At 37.5% G+C, this 23,368-nt stretch overlaps 1 protein-coding gene across 1 annotated transcript in view; it reads right to left on the bottom strand.

Annotated features, from left to right (window-relative positions):
* Window positions 1-23,368, bottom strand: part of LOC134539676 (gamma-tubulin complex component 2-like) — a 53,145-nt gene that overhangs the window by 4,843 nt on the left and 24,934 nt on the right. The window contains exons 7-13 of the mRNA XM_063381864.1: window positions 22,322-22,498; window positions 19,741-19,918; window positions 19,508-19,658; window positions 15,886-16,139; window positions 12,667-12,838; window positions 8,782-8,956; window positions 7,542-7,685 (exon numbers count right to left, since the gene is read on the bottom strand). Of these exons, the coding sequence (XP_063237934.1) occupies window positions 7,542-7,685; window positions 8,782-8,956; window positions 12,667-12,838; window positions 15,886-16,139; window positions 19,508-19,658; window positions 19,741-19,918; window positions 22,322-22,498 (1,251 nt within the window). The remainder of the gene's footprint in view (window positions 1-7,541; window positions 7,686-8,781; window positions 8,957-12,666; window positions 12,839-15,885; window positions 16,140-19,507; window positions 19,659-19,740; window positions 19,919-22,321; window positions 22,499-23,368) is intronic.

Here is a 23,368-nt window from a genome sequence, read left to right as displayed (position 1 = left end):
CACATAGTATTTCGTTGCTTGCTGCATGAGAGAAAACAGAAGAACAATGTAACCCTTTGTAAAAATTAATACGTACTTGTAACTAATACTTCATGGGAATTTTCTTTACCAAAACAGTTAACAATTTTAACGAAATCGGCAAATATCATTATACTATTTCTTTCAAAAATTTAATTTTCCTTCCAGTACAAAATTTTTAAGTCTGCAATAATTAAAGATGTTGAGATATGTCAATGCAGTAACTACATCTGTGCCGATACGGATCAGCAAAGGCCAATTTTGCAGTCATTTAATTGAATCTTCGTTTCTGCTCATTCACAACCCACTTATTAAATTTTGGCTGATAATACTGAAAAATAAAAGTGTCAACCATAACCTAAAAATCTACCTTTTCACTTTCCACAGAACTACATACTTTGAACTCAAATCATTTCTTAGCTACGTGTGCCAGCCGTACATATCAAACTTAAACATCCTATGTTTTTAATAAAGTTCTTGAATTTAATAAATCACAGCATGGCGGCCACTAAAAACAACGGAAAATACCAACTGCTTGAACTGCAAAGAAATGTTCGCAATATTGTGACTAAGACTTTTTTAGTTAACTTAGGTCAAGTTGAAAAATAATAATTTGAAAAAATAACGCAATAATTTACATAACGTAATTACTTTTACGGTTTCCCAAGCAAAGTAACCACATGAAACACATTTCCGTGTAAATTTTTGGTACCATGAATTTTCGCCACCACATGCGTTAATTTGGTATAAGAATTGCCATTCTTTAATTATAAACACACAGAAAGTCTCACAATCTTACATCCTTTAAATTTTCTTCTAAACTTTGTATTTTGTGAATCAATACATTTCATAGTTGCCTATTATTAAATTATCTTATTTCATTTAATTATGTATTAAATAATTAAAATTTCTAGCTGCCATTTGAAAATTCATGTTTCATTAAGCAACTAACAGGGTTCCAACAATCCAACAAACAAATTAAAACAAGCTAAAAATATGAGTTAAAAAAACAGAAGTTACTTTCTGTTTATAAACTGAATACGGAGAATTAGTTGTAACTAGACTGAACAGAATCACGGAGTTGTGGATATCAGTTTTAGAGAAATTAATGCAAATAAATAAATAAACAGAAATTATGTTTTTCTGCTGCAAAGTACCTGTGTGTAACTGCTACTAGTGTCACATCTGAGAGACTTTTCAGCACTTGAGGCACTAAAAGACATTCATCGAAAAAAATAAATAATATATTCTTAATAAAAATCTAGGAATTCTGGAATTGGTGCTAGTTTAGCTCATGTTTGCTATAGTGAACTAATGTATGGCTATGTAAATTCTGTTGAATTGCTTATTTAAAAATGTTTAATGACAGTAAACTTTACGCAAGCTCAAACTTGTTTTTTTGTATTTATAATACTGCTGGTTTAAAAAAATAATCCCATTCAGTTCAACTTTTTCTTTTTAATTAACTTAACATTCTAAAACTCAAATACATGTGCATTTACATAGTATGCTTTTCTAAAATGAAACAATTTTGGTAATTTAGTAAAATTTTAAAAAATGTTTTAACCAAAATGTGTTTTCCCCCGTATCGGTTCGCAATCAGTGAATCTGCAACATTTGAATCGGCATATATGCCAAATTTTGTGAATCAGTACAGCTCTAGTAGAAATGGGAATATGCAAAAAAATTGCACTAGTAAAACAAAAAAAAGGCAGCAGCACTCAAATGTTAATAAATAATAATCCTTACAAATGCATGAAAAAACACCCATTTGTTTTAATGTAATGGACAACAAAGAGAGACAATAAATTGAATTTACTTATTTTTTCAAGGTTGATAACAATAAGGTCAAGCATAACTGAAGCTAGAAATGGATTGAATACAACATTTTTTATAATTAAAGACTCCCTTACCATCAACCTGATCAAACTACACTTATACCTTGTTATTTTTAGTGAAAAAAAGTATGTTATTTTATCCAAGTATGTTTAAGTAAAACGAGCCAGTAATAGAGATTATTCTACATTAGTTTAAAAAACCATCCTAATGAAGAGAGAGTCCGAAGGTATAAAAACAACTACCAAGCATCCCTTAACACATCCTTCAAATGAAATGATATCTAGAAGGAGATATACAAATTCCCATTGACGTCAAAATAAAGAATAAACTTTTAGAATCAACAGAATTTTGTCATATTTAGTGGCTTATTGCAAGGAAACCAAAGTGTTTATTATTACAGTACTAATTTTTTTGATGCACAGTGCAAACAATACACAAAAATTACAGTTTTCCCACGTTTTACATAAAAATTTGCTGATTAAACTTCCTAACAATTCTTTAAATTTTCACAAATATTATTGGATTTTCATTCCTAAAGAGTATAAAAACATTTCTAAAAAAATATTAAATATAAACCCAAAGATTAACACTACCAATTCAATTTTCTGTTATCGGCAGTTGTTATGGCAAGATTTCACAAATAATAATTCATGTTTGGCATGTGTTTTGAATGTGTTTAGAGAGGTTAGGAAAAAAGATACAGCCATTCACTTCTAGAAAGATTTCGAAGAAATACTACCTATTAAAGCCATTACCATGGTGCAAATTCCCCGACATTTTTATAGTTCTTCGTTTCATCATCAACAAATAAAAATTTATATTGTTACGATTTATAATGTGGGGAGAATTGGGTTCGTAAGGGATAACCAAATTAAGTTTGATTAGAGTTTTATAGATAGCTAATATTTACATTAATAATAAATAATTGTACTTAAAAATGTCCGATCACAATTCACTGTCACTTAAAAATGTTCGTCCTCATGTCTGTCAAGTTCCACAGTTCACACAGCTCACTGGAGCTAGGCTCAACTGTGGTTCGCCCGTTACCTCGTACCTGACCACATACAGTCCCGTGTCAGTCACCGCCTCTCCCGATTCAGTCGGTCTCCGTGTCGCACCAGTCGGTCTCCATGTCGCACCACTCTCGGGTGGGGGGGTGTCTCACTCTCTTCGCTCAGAATCCGCTCGGAACACCAAGCGGAGGTCGGCGTCGCAGCTTAAGTAGTTGTGGGTCATCTTTCCAGAACTGATGAACGCTGTTGTGACAAGTCGCATTATCCCGGGCCGACCCAACTCCCGAACAGTCCAGAAAAGTAGTGTCAATTCGCTGCGGCGGCCCGTGGAATTCCCCAGCCCACTCAGCGATAGATAACAGCGCCAAGGTAGGAAGATGCGCGGGGTGTATCCGGTAGACCACATAATTTAGCCACTTCAAGACTTCATACGGGCCTTCCCACGCTGCTTGAAGTTTAGGGCACCTTCCCTTCCTTCGCTGCGGGTTGTACCGCCTAACCAAATCGCCCTCCTGAAATCCGGTTGAGTTAACCTTCAGGTCCTACGTCGTCTTCATTCAATTCATCGCTAATCAAAGATTTCTGCGGGCTTCTTCATGTATAAGCGTAATTCGCTCCTCTAGACGATTTACAAATTCAGTGATGCTGGTCGGCTCCTTGCGCGGACGACCGAACTTGACATCACAGGGCAGCCTCAACTCCTGTTAAAACACAATACTCGCAGGAGTCTGCCCAGTGGAGTCCTACATGCCATCAGAAACAACTGGATGTGTTGATCCCAATCCTGTTGATGCTCGGCCACAACCTTGGCAAGGTGTTCCTCAAGAGTTCTGATGAACCTCTCCACCATGCCATTGGACTGAGGATGTAGGGCTGTAGTACTGGTTTTATTTATTCCCCGCAACCGTCACACCTCCTGAAATATTGTCGACTCGAAATTGCAGCCTTAGTCTGAGTGGAGCTCCATTTGTACCCCAAATCTGCATGAAGTTTTTGACTATTGCATCCGCAATGGTAGTGGCTTCTTGATTAGGATGTGCATAAGCCTCTGGCCACTTACTGAAGTAATCCATTGACACCAGAATATACCAGTTACCATCTTTAGTCTTGGGAAATGGTCCAGCGATGTCGATGGCTATCCTCTCAAAGGGGGCCCCTACACTGTAGGTCCTCATTTTCCCACGACTCCGGTGTTGTGGCCTCGTTAATTATTGTTAACATCTTTGAACCCTTCATTTTTCTCTGCCCTATTGCAATAGTTGCAGCCTACCTTGCAAGGTCTTCGGGAGAGGGCATCGGAATTGTTGTGAATTCGACCTTTCCTGTGTTCTATCAGACAATCATAATGCTGTATCTGTTCAATCCACCTAGCAAGTTGTCCCTTTGGATTCTTGAATTGTAGTAGCCACTTAAGTTCGACATGGCCAATGCGTAAAAGTAATTTCCCCCCATATAAATATTTGTGGAAATGTTGCAGAGACTTCACTACAACTGAGTTCTCGTCTTGTGACACAATAGCGCTCAGGCTTAGACAAAACTTTGCTGTAGTATGTATGCTATTACTCGTTCATTTCCATCTTGAACCTGGGACAGTACAACATCCAAACCATCTCTGCTTGCATCTGTGTCGAGGATATACTCTTCATCTTCATATTGATGGGGGTAGGCAAGTATGGGACTAGTGCACAGGGATTCCTTGAGGTCTTGAAAGGCAGTCTCACGTGCCAAAGTCCATACAAATTGTCTCTTGTCCTCTGTCAGCTCATGCAATGGTTTTGCAATTGTCGAGAACCCAGGTACAAACCGTCTATAGTAGGTACAGAGTCTCAAAAACTTCTTACTTCATGCTTATTCTTAGGCTGAGGCCACTCCTTAACGGACCAGATCTTCTCAGGATCTGTTCGCACTCCATCCTGTGATACAATATGCCCCAGGAATGTTACTTCATACTGGAAAAAGAAAAACTTCTTAGGACTTAAGTAGGGCACAGCGAAGCCTGTCAAATACATCCTGAAGATTTTGCAAATCTTCCTTCACTGTACGTATTCCCTACCACAATAATGTCATCCAGATATACTAGGCATGTTTTCCAAGTCAAGCCATGCAGGACAAGTTCCATCAATCTCTCGAAAGTTGCAGGAGCATTACATAATCTGAATGGTAACACAGTAAACTGAAACAGCCCACTTCCTGTTGAGAAAGCAGTCTTCTCTTTATCCTCAGGGTGCAACTCCACTTGACAGTAACCACTCTTTAGGTCCAGTATAGAGAACCATCTGGTGCCAGAGAGTGTATCCAGTGTGTCATCGATACGTGGGAGGGGGTAGCTGTCCTCCTTCGTGATGTCATTCAGCTTCCGTTAGTCCACACAAAACCTCAGTTGGCCAACCTTCTTCGCCACTAAAACAACTGGGGAAACCCAAGGACTTGCTGATGGTTCTATTACACCACCTTCCATCATACCCGCGATCAACTACTCAGCCTCTTCCTGTTTTGCTAGAGGCAGCCGTCGTGGTGCCTGTCGGATCGGCTCTGCATCACCTGTGTTGATGCGATGGTAGACCAGGCTTGTTATCCCAAGGTAAGTATCCCCTAAGGAAAATACATCCTGGTTGCTTACCAGAAAAACTGTGACTTCTTCTATTTCTCCATCTATTTGATTATTTCGGCATTACCTTAGTAGAGTTCTAGATTTGGGTTCAGTAGTTGTGCATCATGTCTAACAGATGAGGAAGACTCACATTGGCCTACCAAAGAGACTGGTTCGCAGATAGCTATTGGGTCTCCCTGTTTAAGAACCCTTGTTTGAGAATCGAGGTTGGCCGCCCTGACTGGTACAAGCTTGCCGAACCTTGCAGTGCTTCAAGCAACCAGTAGTGTCTTCAATCCTAACTTCATATATGGCTCTATCAGGTAACTCATGTTGCCCCTTGAGTCTTCCATAATCCTAGCTGCTATTATCTGCTCATGGTTTGCAGGAATTGAAACAGATTCACTAACTACTACTTGCATTACAGAAACTTCCAATTGGTCGGGGGTAAACAAGGCCACCTCTTCATCTTTAATACGCAGTGCCTGCCCTACCATGTCAATAATGCATCTGTATTGGTTTATGATGCTCACTCCTAGAACCACCTCATCAGTGATATCAGCAACAAGAAAGGTCTGTGTGAATGTCCAAGTTCCAATATTTACTTCCAAATCCAGCTGTCCATGCACAGGTGAAGTGTCTCTGGTGGCTGTTTTGAGTCTGTGTGGGTTAGGTGTTCTCTTCAGTTTTTCTCTACTTACAATGTCTGTGCGATGCCCCTGTGTCAACAGTTAGTAAACACTGTCTGCCATTGACCCATCCATTAAGTAACAAACTGTCATGGCCTCTACAAAGTACGGATACAGGAAAATTCCTAGGGGCTACCATTTCCTGTAGAGCTGGCATGCACCCCCTCACACCAGCTATTGCTCGTTCCCTTGTTGATCTTTCTGATTCTCTTCCTGTTTCTCTTCCTACTGTGATGTCTTCCTGCGTGTCCGTCAGTCCCATTTGATGTGTCCTAGTTCATTGCAGATGAAGCACCGCAAGCATCCTCCTGCTCTTCTGACCTGGTTACCTGGAGTGTCATTCAGCAGCTTCTTCAATGCCCTGAGATTATCTATTTCATTAGTGGCGTTTCTAGCATTTGCTGCATCGTAGGGTTCCAGTCCAGTTCTCCTTGTCCCGATGCTTGTGTTTCTTGAGGCACTGCGTGCTGTCTAGATTTCCAAGGCATAGACCAAGGCCTTGCACCTCTTCTTGTGTAGGGCCAAACGAAGAGTTTGCCGAACCTCCACATCTCTGAAACGCCCTGAGATAGCCTAAACCAATAACAGTTCTGAGTGGTTGAATCACGTTCAGACTATTCAAGAAAAATATGTCTTCTCTCAGGGATGACTGTCAATGAACAAATGGTTAAGATTCGATAAAACACAGCAGCATCAAGTATAACCTACACATCAGTGAACTTTCCGGTTCTATAGTCATTTTTATTGAATAATATACTGTCTTCATCACAAAAAATACAGTATTTTATAATAATAAAAACAATAACACCAAAATTACACCTGTGCGAAGCTTCCACTAAGACAATCAAATTTAAGCTCTTTTTAATATTGAATTTGACTTCATCAGGAAATTTGCTAATCACTTTATTTGAAGCTTCAAATGTGAGATGCGACGCTTCATGTCTGATGTGTAGCTTCGCATTTGTGACGAAGTTCAGGTCTGCTTTGTTAATGCACAAAATAAATTTGATGCGTGGTTATTTTATAATTTCTAATGAACGGTGTTAAATATAGGGCCTGAATAGTTTTATAATGAGAAAAAAAAACATTACAAATGTTAAATTATTATTTTCCACTTCATTCCAGTACTTCATAGAATAAGTTTAATACAGCCATACTGAAAAAAAAATATATATTCGCAATCTGATTTGACTTTGCGAATTTTAAACATTCGATTTCGCTTTGCATCAAAAATATGTATAGTAGTATTAGCACAGGTCCTGAAACAGCCAATTTAAAAAAAACTATATTGGCCTGAAAACGACACCATAAATATCATCCGTACTGAATGGTAATCGTTTGCACGTCTGCTAATTGAACATGAAATAATTCAATTTTGGAGCGCTGGCTCACCTGCATGAACTTGCAGAACTGCTCGCAGAGGGCCAGCAGGGCGTTGACGGTGTCTAGCAGCTCGGCCGTCATGAGCATGCAGTCCTTCAGGCAGCTGTCGAGGAAGTCCGAGTGGCAGGCCAGGACGTCGTCCACGTTGCTCACCTGCGCACGGGGGGCAGATTACCGTCTCTCCGCGATCAACCCACATCACCCACACCGGAGACGTGTCCTCTGAATGGTTCTCAATTGATTGAATTAAATCATTATCTTGGACAGTCCAACTAGCAGCCTGCATGCCGGTTCCAGCCCGCCTCATTTATCTGTGTGTGTGTCTCTGTGTGTAGGTGTGTATGAATGTGTGTGTGTCTGTGTGTGTGTGAGTGGTTGTGAGAGAGTGAGTGTGTGAGAGAGTGAGTGTGTGAGAGCGAGTGTGTGAGAGAGCGAGTGTGTGAGAGAGCGAGTGTGTGAGAGAGCGAGTGTGTGAGAGAGCGAGTGTGTGAGAGAGCGAGTGTGTGAGAGAGCGAGTGTGTGAGAGAGCGAGTGTGTGAGAGAGCGAGTGTGTGTGAGAGCGAGTGTGTGAGAGAGCGAGTGTGTGAGAGAGTGAGTGTGCGAGTATGTGTGAGTGTACTTATCAGGTATACTGTCATTTGTTTGTCTTTTGATTTGTAAACATCTTACCTCTCGGTACACGGCATTTGTACAAGCAATTTCGTGAAAATGGAACGTTAGTCAATGACAAAAAAATGTGTCACAAAGATGGCAGACCCAACATATACACGTAGTCACTTTTGTAAACATTAGGGGATAAACCAATCGTATTGGTGTACCAAATGAAACTTTATGATAGTTGAACTACCTTGGACTATCCTTGGAGTATATTTGGTAAACTAAAATAGTCATAGCAAAATGTAATCACAAGTTTTAAAATACTTAAGAAAACTGGCATTACAATGATTATACTATATATTCTCCTTCTAAATTCCACAAAGGCAGTGGCACATAGGTAGAGCGCACGATTGGTAACCTTAAGTGGTGTGGTTCAAATCTTGGTAAATGTAATTTTGTTTACAATTGATTATTATTCAACACAGATTTTGGAGATTGGGGTTACGTTGAGACATTTTGGTTAACAAATACATTTTGTTGTAGATGAGACGACTTTGACCACTCCATCCTAAAGCTATCTAGTTAAGAAAACTGTGAAAGCCCATGGTTGCCAAAACATTAACGCAGTTCAAACTAGTTCAGTAACACCTACCTTGCTTATTTTATCAAGGAAGGAGAGCCAATTTGGTTCTATTACTTCCACCATCATGTAATACTCGAGGTTCTGAATGCAAATCAGCATTCGCTGGCGCAGTGCGAATGCTGGGACGTACATTTTAGCATTGTTTTTCTGAAACGTTTTCCCAATTTTATTTGAAATCCAGACTCTGGAAAAAAAATAAAAACAAAAAGAAGTAACACAATGCATAAAAAAACCAAGTGTTCAGGCCTTTCTAAACAAATATGGCCAGTTTTAAACATCATATTGAAGTTTTCTAAATAAAATATCAACAATAAACTATAGTTGGACTAAGATTTATTTTAAATACAATTACTAGATGCATGAAAATTTCATTTATTTCTCAAAATAAGGATTGGCACTCCTAATGTTTGCATACTTTTGCACAGTTTGGTCACTCATAATTCACAACTCTAAATCCTCAACTCTGAGGTTGGATTCGCTATTCGCATCAGAATTGTGACAATTTGTAAGACATGTCCATATTTTAGCTATCATAAACCCATTAATTAATCCTCATGATTCATTGAAAACATGGACACACAAAGATATATTTCCAACGCATGACTACAAGTGTTACAAATATTAGAGAACCCTAAAAATTACCTATCCCTCTTATTTGTAAATATTTACTTTTAACTCACATGATGGCCATGCACTGATTTATTTTTGTAACTTTTGTAGATAAACTTTACACGCAAATGGGAGATTCTACGTGATGATTCGTCACAAAGTAACTGTAAATGTAACAATCAAAAGTGGGGCACTCGATAATGAAGAGATGAAGGGGGGAAGGGGGAATAATGAATAAAAGTCCTATTAGACTCTTTGGAGGATTTTTATTGCCATGTTTGTTACTGATAACCTCCAGTGTGAACCTCTATTATGTACAGTAGAGCCCCGATTATCCGAGCTAATGTGGACCAGAGGACCCTCGGATAACCAGAAACTCGGATAACACGGGCAGACAGAGCGGCGAACGAGAGCGTCCCGTGCCGCCATTGAAATCAATGATAGCGTGTGCGTTTTGGGCCGCTGGTCTGTGTTACGGGCGTTACAAAGACATTTTGGGGTTGATACAGTAATAAATAAAGACGTAAAATTGAATTACAGTAACATATTAAGTTCACTTTATTATGAAACCCACTAAAAATACAGTTTTAGTTAATAAAATCCAGCCTATAAATATAAAACAAGGTCAATGGTAAATATGAAAATATACACTTAAGAATAACACACTTAATAACAGTATTAAAAACAGTTTTGTACTGGTACTGTACAGTACTTTATCAATAAAAATTTAACTTTAAAACTAAGCCTACTTCTTGAAAAAGTTCATCAGAGTTTTCTGCTTTACTGAACTGGCCCGCTTCTTTGCAGCTGTTTCTCGAAGTCGACGAAGCAGCAGAAGATCTGTCGAAGTTGTTTCTGCCTGTTGCTCCAAATAGTCTATAGCACTTTGTATGGCTTTGAAGCCCTCGGCGTGACTTATTTTAATTTCAGTCTGTTCCATCGGCTCATCTTCATCACTCACCTCTTCGGCGTTTTGTGCCTCATCATTGACTGTCTCGACAATCATGTCATCTGTGACTTCATATTGTTCGTCCGCATTAATCCATTCTTCCACGTCGTCTGTAGTAATAGCCTTGTCAGATGGGATTCTTTGCACCAGGCTTACGATAGAGTCATCAGCATTTTCATTTTCCGAGGTTGCGGCTTCTTGAACATCAACACTATACAGCTTTCTCCAGGATCTTTCAAGGGTAGAGCTTTTAACTTCCTCCCAGGACTCGGCTGTCATGTATACAACATCTTTCATTGTGATGGCTTTTAGAGTATGCAAAACTTCGTTTCCTTCATCAATTTCCTTTATGAGCAGTTTTAAAAGTCTTCTTTTATAATTTCTCTTAAGGTTTTCCAACACCCCTTGGTCCATGGGCTGGAGAAGTGGGGTTACGTTAGGGGGCAAAAACATTGTCTTGATTTCGCCAGAAACCATTTCTTCCGTGTCGGGATGAGCAGGACAATTGTCCATAAGCATAAGAGCTTTGCGAGGGAGATTGTTTTCTGCCAAATATTTTTCGACTTGAGGCACAAAGCTATCAAAAAACCACTCTTTGAAAATTTTGAAATCCATCCAAGCACTTTTTTGGTTTTTGTACAAAACGGGGAGGCTAGAAATGGAAATGTTTTTAAACGCTCTAGGCTTAGCAGATTTCCCTATGAGCAATAACTTTAGTTTGCAGTCTCCGGTAGCATTTGAACAAGCCAAAAGTGTAACTCTGTCTTTTGATTTCTTGAACCCCGTAGCAGAAGCTTCTTGTTTGGAGGCAAGTGTTTTTGTTGGAAGCATACGGTAATTTAATCCCGTTTCATCACAATTAAAAATCTGCTGAAGCGACAAATTTTCCTGGTCAATCAAAGTTTTAAACTGGTCCTTGAACGATACAACAATTTCATGATCGGATGATAGTTTTTCGCCTGAAATATTAAGCTCTCTAATTCCATACCTGGTTTTCCAGCGATGCAGCCATCCTCTGCTTGCAGTAAACTCCTCTTCTCCATCTTTAAACTTGTTGTGGAATTCACTAGCTTTTTCTTGTAACAAAGGCCCACTGACGGGACTTCCTTTGCTCCGTAATTGGGTAAACCACATAAAAAGGGCACTTGATGTTTTTTCAAACTCACCAGTTTTCATTGTTTTTCGTTTGCTGTCATTTTCGTTGTCCTTTTGCGAACACCACTTTTCAATATCAGCCCGTTTCCTTCATCAATCACCAACCGTTACCTCACCAACACCTAAATCTGCAGCCACTCTTTTTATCGTTTCCCCTTTGTCTAGTCTTTTAATAGCCTTTAGTTTAGTCTCTAAACTCACAACAGTTCTTTTACGTGAAGAGCTCATAATGAAAACACCACAGTAACACAGCACAAAATGTCAGAATACCGTTCGAGTAACAGCGGGACTAACACCAACCAAGACTGTGAGAAGACACTGACTCAGCCAAAGCGCTTTAGACTACGTACGTGCAGTGTGGTGGGAGAGCGAGGGGGGTGGCAATGACCTTGGCACAGTAGCAGCGGTCACCCCACTCCACCGCTCGCTCGCTACGGTACTGTACAGAGTACATACAAACACTGTCGCCGGGCGCCCGGCATCCATGGCGCCGTCTTAAATAAATATATTTTTTAATTTTTTTTTTTTGCGCCTCGGTTAAACCGGAACTCGGTTAGTCGGGGCTCGGATAACCGGGGCCCTACTGTACTTTAATTATTTAGTTCTATCAATCAAGTAATTTATTAAATATTTTGTTTTATCATTCAAGTGGCTAACTTAAGCATGAAATTTCACTTTACAGGCATGTGGCAGCCATGCACTTATTCTTTTTAGAGTGACAGAAAAGCTGCACACGAGACTTTAAAATCTGCAGTATTACTCAAATTTTATTATTGTAATAAATAAATAATCTGTTTTCATAGATAAATGGTTACTGAAGCCAGATGTAGGCAGTAGATCACACAATTACATGACATTAAACTCATTTGCTCTGAAATACCCTACATTTCCCTGCCAGTACTCTACTTTCCTGAGATTTCCCTGTTTTCCAGATGAGTGGCAAACCTAAAAAATGTACAACTAATAAAGAATTAAAAATACAACATTAAAACAGTAATAACATTACAAATTTAAAAACATATTTTTAAAAAAATTTAACGGAGTTACAAACATTATATCTGAATGTTAAGCTCTGGAGTGAGTGCCAAGAAAAGTAAAACCTACTGCAGATCTTGAAACAAATGATTTACTTACTAAAAAATTAAAGGTTTAAAACATTTATTAAAAAATATTATACATACCTACAAAGCAAACGCTCCACATGTTTGCAGTAAAAAAGATGCCTGAAGATCATCTGATAGCAAGAAATGGCTTTGCGATTCAACACCAACGACACGGGCCACTTAACTTCGTACGCAAAAGAGAAAAACTTCATCCCTGAAAGGTTTGACTGATCTTGTTGCTTCTTGTACTCTGTAAATTCAAATTCATTCATTAAATCACACGTCTACTAAAAAATCTAAACAAGGTACAGTATAAGAAAAAAAAAATCAAGCACTTGCTACATCATGCAAATAGCAGGATATCAGTAAACTTGAAGCATAGCAAAATTCCTGCCCCCTGCTACTGTTAATAATTAATTGAGAATATTTTTTGTTGCTTATGTTTTCTTATGGTTTCATAATTAATTTCTACTCATGTTCGTTCTATTATGCATAGGCATTTAAGATATTTTGTTTGTGCTTAAACATTAATTATTAATTTTGGTTAGGTTTTACATAAAGATGAATGTATTTTTTTTTTTTTTTTCACTAATTTGTTTGGTCAGTTAAAATTTAAATGTCTATTACTTAATGTTTTTACAACTAGAAAGCATATTCTGGTTAGTGAGGCGAAAACATCCAAAAAGGTTTAAAAAGAAAGGAGGACACGGGTGTGACACACTGTTGCCAGATTGTTATTTTTCACGCCTCAAGTCAGTGCGTTGTTGGAAAAACCTGCCACATAGGTGCTTGGCTGCGTAGCAATGGACAAGAATTTTCACTGGGGGTTACTTCGCCACCAATCAAAACGAACCTTAAGGTGGTGTGATGTGCCTTTCCAGACTTTCAGAGAAAAATTCTAGCAGCATATTTATAATTCCCTATTTGGTCATGTTTCTGGTTCCGTATTGTGATTGGTCAGTTTAAACATGGCGTTGTCTCCCCTTTGTTTTTACCTTCGTAAGGAAACGCAACTGCGTGATGCAAAAAATAGTTGTCACTCGATTTTCGCCACGTACGGTCACGTTTGTATTTTTTGGACATGATTAACTAGCAATTCGACCCCAGGTGTCTGCATCGGCCCAGAGTGACTGTCGTCACCTTCCCAGGACATAACCGCGGGATGTCATACCTTACTTAAAAGATTAAGAGACTTAAATTTTTTTGTGATTGAGCGATGCGCTAGGTCTACAGTGAATATGTGAAAGATCGCCTGGACCTGTTATGTTCGGTGTGATCTGCTTTTGTTTTTTGAGAAGTAATAATAAAAAAAGACTGCTTTAAAACACTCTTTTATTGTAAAAAACACCTAAATGCCAACTTTTACCTTAAGGGAATAATTCATCCTCAATGTTGGCAACAAGACAAACATAAAAAAATAATCTTCATATAAAAACATCATAAACTTTTCAGTGATTAAAGTGTCTTGTTACCATTCTGGGTTGCTTAGCCGGGCCAACCTATAATGTAACAATCTTTTGTAATTAAGAATGCCCATTACTAGGTAATACATTTTGTTCCTAATAAAAGTACAGTAAACTCCCGATTATGTGGGGGATGACTGGCAAGAGGTTCACAGATAACCAAAAAAAAGGTTAAAAAAATCTACAAACATATAAAACCGATTAAAATTTTTTTAATCCAGAATCCAGACTATCTATCTACACAAATACCGTAACAGATGCCTTCTAAACAATGCCCTACTTTGTTCCAAGAAAACAGAGCGCTAATCAAACAGCACTAGTCTAATACTTTATTTTCCATTAGATAGTATTTTAATCAAAATAATTTGTTTTCCAATCAGGTTAAGTGTGCTTACTGACTACCATTGAATTGCTTAAAACAAAAGTGCGACCAACATAAGTGTGGCCTTCATGACAATCTGCTTGCCGTAACTACAATTAGTTTTGTCTCAAATACTTGAACACGATGCATTATGCTCTTATTGGAAGCCATGACTATACTGATTCCAACTTCAGGTTATTACAGACGTACAGTTATCGGCAGACGCTTTTGTTTGTGTGAATTCCCTGCCACTGGCTAGACTGAGTTCACGGCCTGGTCTGTGGACAGGCGACAACGGTACGGCACGGCGGCATACGCGCGGACGTAAAAACATTTGGTTCTTTTCACTCCATAGCTGCAACTTAACTTGCTGTAGCTGATGTTTGTACAACAGCCGATGGCGATAGCGTGTCAGACCTGCGCGCACATCTCTTCCCTCCTTGTATGGCTAACTGCATGCCACGGCACATTTGTTGTTTACAGAAGTTGAAATAGACTTCGTGAAGATTTTGCTCTAACTGAAATTTACAGACGTACTATTCAAGACTGGGGCAAGTAAAATTAACATCGCGCTAAATGAACTCGCACAATCTGAAGACGACGTGCTAAGTGAGGGATAGGTGTATGAGTAGGGCCTAATTTGCAAAGTGAAGCCATGCACAGAATTTAGGTCATCTTAAATATTTACTAACTAGTTCTACTGCTTGTATCCAAATCATAAACATATTCCTATTCTACTTAATTAAGACAACTTAACAAAAAAAAATAATGTAATAAAATTAGTTAACCCTTGATCAAACAATTTTGGGAGCCCTGCATAGAATCTACTTTCAGTGCCCTTTCGCCAGACGGCAATTCAACGTTTTCGTGGGACCAGTGTGTGTGCTCTCTAGCGAGTACTTTTTTGACGTGACTACGTCTAATAAATCGATGACCGCCAGCTGCACGCACAAAAAAGTGTCCCGTTACGCACATTGTCCCATTATGCTGTGTCCCATTAAGCTCATTGTATGCTTGCGCCGCATCTATCTCTCTTCCACTCGATTGGAACAACCATCAATTTGACTTTTTCGAGGCATATTAAACTTGAAACACTCCCATTCGTTTCCTACATTTCCTATAATCGTCCTATTCTTAAAAGAATAACACAGATTGGAAGAAGTTAAATAGCAAACATGTATAAAAGCTATAGTTAAAATAATCTTTTTGCTAAAGTAATAAACATATTTGAAATAATGAGTGCAAATAAAAGTAAATGTATCAATTAAATTGTAGATTTCATTTCACTCCTTCTTTGTATCCATACAAAATAGTGATAATTCAATAAAAATGATTCAATTTTGTTCATGAAAGTATGCAATCATTTCATCAATGTTTTGTTATGACGTCACGTTAAACTATTGTCCGTAAACCGACTTAACAGACAACCAATTTTTTTGACAGGTCTTCTCGCGGAACAAAGTCGCGACTGACCGCTCTCGCTGGGCGTCTCAATGCTGAGGATCTTGAGCATCTGGACGTTAAGGTCGTAGGGCAGCAGCTCCGTGCGCATGTCGTCCTTGTAGGGGTCGCTGTTGGCGCCCGAGGTGCGCAGCGCCAGCTCCAGCAGCGGCGCCAGCCTGTTGGGCTGCACCGAGTCCACGTTCTGGCACAGCTCCACCTCGCAGCAGTCCATGAACTGCACCACAAAGTCTCCTTGGTCCAGCAGGAAGTAGTGCTTCACCGACCTGGCCACACCAACGCCGCCATCTGAGACCCGTCCTTCATTCACCTGCTCCGCCACTCAGAGCTCCTGTACTCAGGGCCGGATTCAGGGGAGGGCAACCGGGGCGAAAGCCCCGGAGCCTCCACAAACGGAGGGCCCCCCACAAATCCTTTGATATTCTTTTTTCGCTGTTTTACCTTTACCTACAGTACTTTGTACATACATGATTATATTATTGTCAAATATTAACAGAAATATTCATTAACACTAAAATTTAATTTCAAATAATTCTTGTCTCCGATTATATTTATGTATGTTTTTTTTTTTTTAAATACTAAGAGAATCTACTTGATTTCACAAATAAATTATTTATTGGTAAACTCGAATGAAAAAAAATTGTTCAATTTATTTGGAAAATAATTTGGGACCAGCGGGCCTCCGCTCCTCTGTTGCCCCGAGGCCTCCAGACCTCTAAATCCGGCCCTGCCTGTACTCATTGATCCGGTACCTTCGGGACAAGGTCCATGCCGGATTAACGACTCCCCAGGATTATCGAACACCAACATACCTAGTGCGAAACCCACTGTAAAACAGGAAACAATGTACTGAAATGAGAACTGACAGTAGGAGTCTGCGAGTATTCAAAAAAAAACATTTTATAACGTGAATAATTTGATCTTCATTTAACATTTCAAATTGAATTTTTTTATATTTGTAACCAATAAATACACCAAGCGAGAGTCATTCACAAGAAATTTAATTGAAAAAAATATAATTTGTATTAAGCTAAAATAATTTATTGAGAAATTTATATTTGTTTTCCGCAATATTGCATTAGACATGCACTGTTTTTATATGTTACAAATAAATTTGTGATTATATTTTAAAATTATTAATAATACTCTATTTCAAAACGTAATTTTTGTGTACAAGGTGAATAGTTCTCATCTAATATTTTTTTATTAATAGCCATAAAATGTTCCTAGGATTATAAAAAAATTATTGATGTCTATTATTGAAAAAAATATGTTTATGTAATCAGTTGGATAGCAAAAAAAAATTTAAAAATTAAAAGTTTAAGGGTTTAAGAAAATCCATCGCCAGGTTTTTATTTAATTTAATTTTAGGCATCTCTATCATGGTTCCATCTCTGTTTTTAATTTTACGTTATTTTGATCAATTTTTTTCTTGAACTATCATGAAGTGTGTAAAAGAAAGTTTCACTGTATGTTAAAATCAAATTTTATAATATTTGATATTTATGAATATATTTTTTTATTTAATTCGAATTAAAAAAACAGTATTCGCAGAAGCCTGACAGGATCGACAAACTGAGTTAACTAAAAACGCCGGCAGCGCAGAAATGACACCTGGTGGCCAACGTAAACAGCCATAAACTATCCAAAAAAATTAAGACCAGCGGCTCGACTACTGCCAGATTACAGAATGTGCCGAAGCACAGAATGCAGAATTAAAGACTTTTTACCGTACATTCTCGTTTACCTTAAACACATTATTGAGTCCAGCATTCGTCATAATACTTGCATCATTTATAATTAGAAACAAAAAGTCATTGTTAGTTTTTTAAGCTGAATTTAATTTTCATACTGTATTTATTTCAGTGCGATCACATACCACATAATATTATGGTGCACGACAAATGGTCTACAACAAATTATATCTCCCATTTCGAGAAAACTTAAATTTAGAGTTACTTCACCACTGTCAAATGCAATCCACACAAATATCTTTAGCACAAAAATGTTGAAAACTGTAGTATTTACTGATTTCATTTCTACATAAATAGATACACATTTCCCTTCACTTCACACATATTGCATTGGCATTGTGTTCACAAACACATAATCAATTACTGGTACAGCTACCAATATTATCACATTAAACAGTGTCAATGAAGGATGCTTCACTATATTGTAGCTGGAAAAAATTTTTCACATAACAATATGGTAAACACATACCTATAACTAGGGACAAGATTATATGGTGAATTGCGATAAAACCAAATTAACACTAAAAAGCATGTCTATACACTATATTACTATATAACACCAAAATGCATTTTAATACACCATAAAGCTCCAAAATGCAACTAAAATTATGAAATTAATCATAATTTAAAATAAAAACTTGATTAAAATCACTTGAATACAATCTTTTACTATAGGAAATTCAGATTAACTAATCTAGCATGAAGTTTGTACCAAAATGCATTACTAACTATACTGGAAAATTTTTACAACTGTTATAAGACACTTATTTTTACATTACAACATTGGTACAATTTTTTCAAACATACAAATACTTGCCAATTTATTTTTATTAGTCCGAGTAATTAGAAATGCTTATTACAAATTGTTATATATTAAAGTGCATCATGTATCAGTCAAAATAAAACTATTTCAGAGAAATAAGTACAATGAAACATTTAAATATCATACTAGTTTAATAATAGGCTGTCATTAAGAATACTGTATTTACTCGCATAATGTCCGCAGTAATTTGGCTACATTTTTTCCTCAAAATTTTACATGTTTTGTATAGAGTAAAAAAATTGTTCTCTCATAATTAGTTTACTAGTACCCTGATTTTACGTATGCTCACGGTTCCGCGGATTGCATTAGTAAAATCGCTGATTCGTAAAATTGGCACCCTTCCCTCGGCCCAGTTGAAAAATATTAACGGCGGCACTCTACATCGCAGAGCGCTGGTGACTGGCGACCCTCCGCAGCAGACGTGAGAAATGTGACAGGTGTCGAGATAATTGGGTGCCGGCGATTAGTGGAAGACGCCACTCATTTTTTTTTTATTCCCTCACTCGCGTGTGCGCTCGTACGTTCAGAAGCCGCAGCCAGCCTACACAAAATAAACGCTTTGTGTGAAAAGATATTTTTTTAATCTTTCATTGAGATGGCCACTAACGGCACGGGGCAGATGTCTAATGTCTGCATTAGCCGGCGCCGGCGAGCCTCCCTCCCTGTCCCTTGCCCACTGTGTGTATAAAAAAAGTTACCGGCAGACGTCTGTGCATGCGAGTCCCCTCCGTCAGTAAATTTCCATCCCGTTACTGTGCCTTTCAGGGGTGGCCAAGGTTTCTTTGTCTAGTGCGGACTTTATGCGGATTTTAAAAAATTCCATTTCAAGTATTTAAAAAGAAATGTGCGGACATTATGCGATTAAATACGGAAAACAAAATCAATATTAAATAAAAAAACAATAACACTGAAATCTCCCGTTTTAAAAACAAAATTGGCCTAAAAATAACCATAAAATATTGTCCCTATGTATAACTAACCAGATTTATCTTTCACGTTTTACAAACCCCAATGGTATTTTAAAGTTAAGAACCGCCAACAACACACTTGTACTCACCGTAACCTTCCCAGGAGATCATTTTCTTCCATTAAAAGCTGCAGTAACGTTTTGCTGGCAAATAAATATGCACTATTAATGGCTTCGATATATCGTCGTTCTTTGATGGTATATACAATGTTCAAGTCCTGAGGCATCTTCACGTTTTTTCCTGGACAGTGGAAAGAATATTTGTACACACATGACACTCAGTTGGTGATAAACTCAAACTGAAGAAAACAAGAGTTTTTTACCACATTGACGGATTACGTTCAGGTACTTTCCGGTGCGCAGGATGGATTTGGAAACCACGTCCAGAAACACTGGGATCCTCTCCTTCCGGATCGTGTAACGCTTCTCCCAGTAGTCCGCGGAATAATCCACCGGTGGCATGTCTTCCTTCTGGATTACCTCGTTGTCTTCGACGAGAAACTGCACACAGTGGTTGGTGCCGGAACAGAACATTTCTAACTGTCTGTACATCACAGCTCACCATTACATGTATTGTAATCCTTGTAACATCACTATCACAGATTTCAAAACAAGTCCTCAGATTATTCAACTGTATGAACAACCACACATTTATTCAAGAAATTTTAAAACCTCACTCATAACTATAAATCAACAAGCTGAAACATTAAATTACAGTGATGGTCTCAATACAATACAAGTAAGGCTTGACAGCAGATCATAAACACTTCTAAGATATTGAAGTTGGTATCAGTTAGTTCTATTACTAACCAGTTAAAGTAGAACCTTGATTAACCGGGAATTTGGGGGGAGGGAAAGGGGGAGAGATAGAGAGAGAGAGATCAGCACGGATAATTTAGTTCAAATGTATTAATTAATATAGCAAAATTTTATAAGTAATTTATACACAGGCGATTCTCACGGACAATTTTAGTCCATTTTTTGTCTGTTCATTTCTACTTTTAAAATGTAGTTTTTAGTTTTACTCCTTTCTTGTCCCTTCCCTAATGAATTACACTATTTTGAAAAGAAAGATATACCTACATATTTGTGTCAAAACTGACAAAAATGTGCACAATAAATGGGTAAAATAACATCACTTTCACCCACAAAAAAAAATAACACCCCTTTAAGCTAAAAATCACACCACTTTGTACCATAAAATAAAAACACAAATCCATGTTTCTACTCGCTGTCAAGAAAACATTAAACAAAAAAAAAATATATATATATATATATGAAACATTTAAATCTAGTCTTTAACCCAGTGGTTCTCAAACCTATCCTACAAATAATTATAGATGTACCGTGTTAAAATTCCTGAGAAATATGTTATAGTCATTAAGTCAAACATTATAGGGAAGGAATGTGATTAAAAAAATCAAATGAAACGTACCTTAGCTTTTTCTCAGGTTTTTTAATAAACAATAAAGAGTGACTACAGCACCATACTGAAATAATTCACAGTTCGAGCAAAACCTGTAGAGACGTTCAAATAACACATAACATGATTTGTTAACAAAAAAAGTAGTAGGCCTACATACATAATGAAAAGGTATAATAGTACAGAGTGGCCACTCTTTTGGCAAAAACAAATTCCAGGTTTTTTTTAAGAATTTTCATGAAATTTTACTACGTTAATAAAAATATACATAGCTTATCATTTTGGTTATATTAGAGGTAATAAAACCAAACCAACAATTTAATAATAAATGTCAACCATTATATATTATATAAAATAAAAATTATTTTGGCAAGACTATATTACTTTTATGATAAAAGCTATATTCAAAATTTTAAGAAAAGATTGTGTTGGTATAAATAATACAGAGAGCATAACGGCACAACTAAAATTAATTCAACAGCTGCCAGATATTAAAAAACATTTATAGATGACAATAATAATTACTAACACAAATAATTAATATTCTCATCACAGTTAGCTGAGCTAACTCCTTAGTTTTAATTCTTCATAGAAAGCCTTTAAATCACTATAATCTGCACATTATGAATTTTGAGTTATAAAATTACCTTGTTCGTCTTTTTTTTTACTATCAGAAAATCACTTTGGTACTTGCTGTAGAACAAATATATTTGAAAATGAATTGTAATGATAAAAACATTATAAACAGATGTATGTTCTTTTCTATCTGTGCTATACTGAAATAATTATATGCTGCATAAAAGAAAGCGAGAGAAAAAAGGAAAAAAATTATGGCTTCATCTGCTAGTCTAGTTTCTTTTATGTTCAACGTAATTTGTTTTTGTTTTACTCTGCAAATGAGGTCCGCCAGTCTATCACATGTCAAATCACGGTATTAGTTTTTGGTCATGGCTTCTGTTTGCTATTACCGTTGGTGAAAATCTTCAGAAGTAAAAGTAAAAAAGAAACACGAGAGAAGGAAAGAAATTGAGAAACAGGCTTCCCCTCCCCGCTCAGCTGACAGACATTCCAGTGCAAACTAAACATCAACATGTCCGCTGCTGCTGCTATGTTCGCCAGTACACAGCTATCAAAAATGGTATAAATGAAACATTTTGTAGGCACTGCGTGCAGTTTTTCAACTAAGCTCTTTTCAACTTGCTACACAAAAAGATTAATTCAAGATGGTTTTCAAAAATTCACTCAATTCACCCGGATTTCTTGACACCAAAAATATTCACGCCTAACTTAAGGTTTCTCGATTTTCCCGGTCCAGTGGCCACCCTGATACGAGTAACTAAATTTATTTTTATATCTGGATGCATATTCCTTTAGAATACTACAGGGCGCACCCGGATATCTTCTCGAGCGCATACTTTGAGAACCGCTGCTTTAACCAGTCGTAGACAGCAGTTGGAGTTGAACTGACATAGGTAACTTACCTCTCCGTACGGATCGCAAATAACTCCTTTGCATATCCACTTCTCCAATATTTCCATGTAAGGAACAGAAGCTGCTTGTATAAGGTAGAAGCACAAGTCTTGTCCCTTGCTGTCGCCAATATAATTTGACGTCTGTTCATGGAGAAGACTCAGGACTTTCCCACCAGTAGCTTGTGCCTGTCACATTGAAAATAAATAGAGCTTTATGTAAAACAATAAAACTTCTCCTATTAACAAGAAACAAAAATGTGTTTAACTTTTAAAGAAAAAAAGTAATTTATCAAAATAAGTACCACGTGTGCCACATTACATTATATTACATTACATTATAGTCTGTCTTATGTAATGTATTTAAATCATTGCTACGTGGAGTCCACGTGTTGGGCAGTACGTATGTACCGGTGCACAGGGTACGAATACAGAGATGAAGTGAATAAATAAGGGTGCCAGAAAAGCGCTATTTTTAGGATGACTTGGAATAACACATGCCAAGTTTCTTTAGGGTCCCCTGAAGCCAAACTTTCAGCCACCGCCACCAGCGGTACCTAGAAGTGTTTGGCCTTAATGCCGACCTTAGAAAAAGGATGAGGCAGTGCATAATGGACAAAAAGAAAAAAAAAAACATTTCAACTTCTCCTCCAAACCTTGATCATAGCTCAAGTAAGCACTCGGAAGCCCATTTACACAACACATCCGAAGCAAACATTACATCAAACACAGCTAGATTGTTGCGTGTGTGCTAGTTTTATTTTATCTGTTAACATGACAACCACAAAGTAAGAAAAAATATCTTTGAAAAGGAATGCAGGAATCTTTTTCGTCTGCCTTGCCTTGCCGTAAGACTAGATATGCAGCACACTATCTGCCTCCCCCTCTTCTGAACCGCAACAAGGAAGTGAAGATGCTTAAAGGAGAACCAAGAAAGTCTTTCCATATCTAACTGGGGCATGCACTCGCTCCTATCGTTGATATCTTCTAGGGTTATGCCATCTCTAAAAACCAAAAATTAAAATACATATATCTCTTTGAAAATCACACTTCAAAATA

This window comes from Bacillus rossius, chromosome 15 (assembly GCF_032445375.1).
Source record: "Bacillus rossius redtenbacheri isolate Brsri chromosome 15, Brsri_v3, whole genome shotgun sequence".
Lineage (NCBI taxonomy): Eukaryota > Metazoa > Arthropoda > Insecta > Phasmatodea > Bacillidae > Bacillus > Bacillus rossius.
Note: the sequence above shows the minus strand (reverse complement) of the source record. Positions and strands in the feature narration are given on the sequence as shown.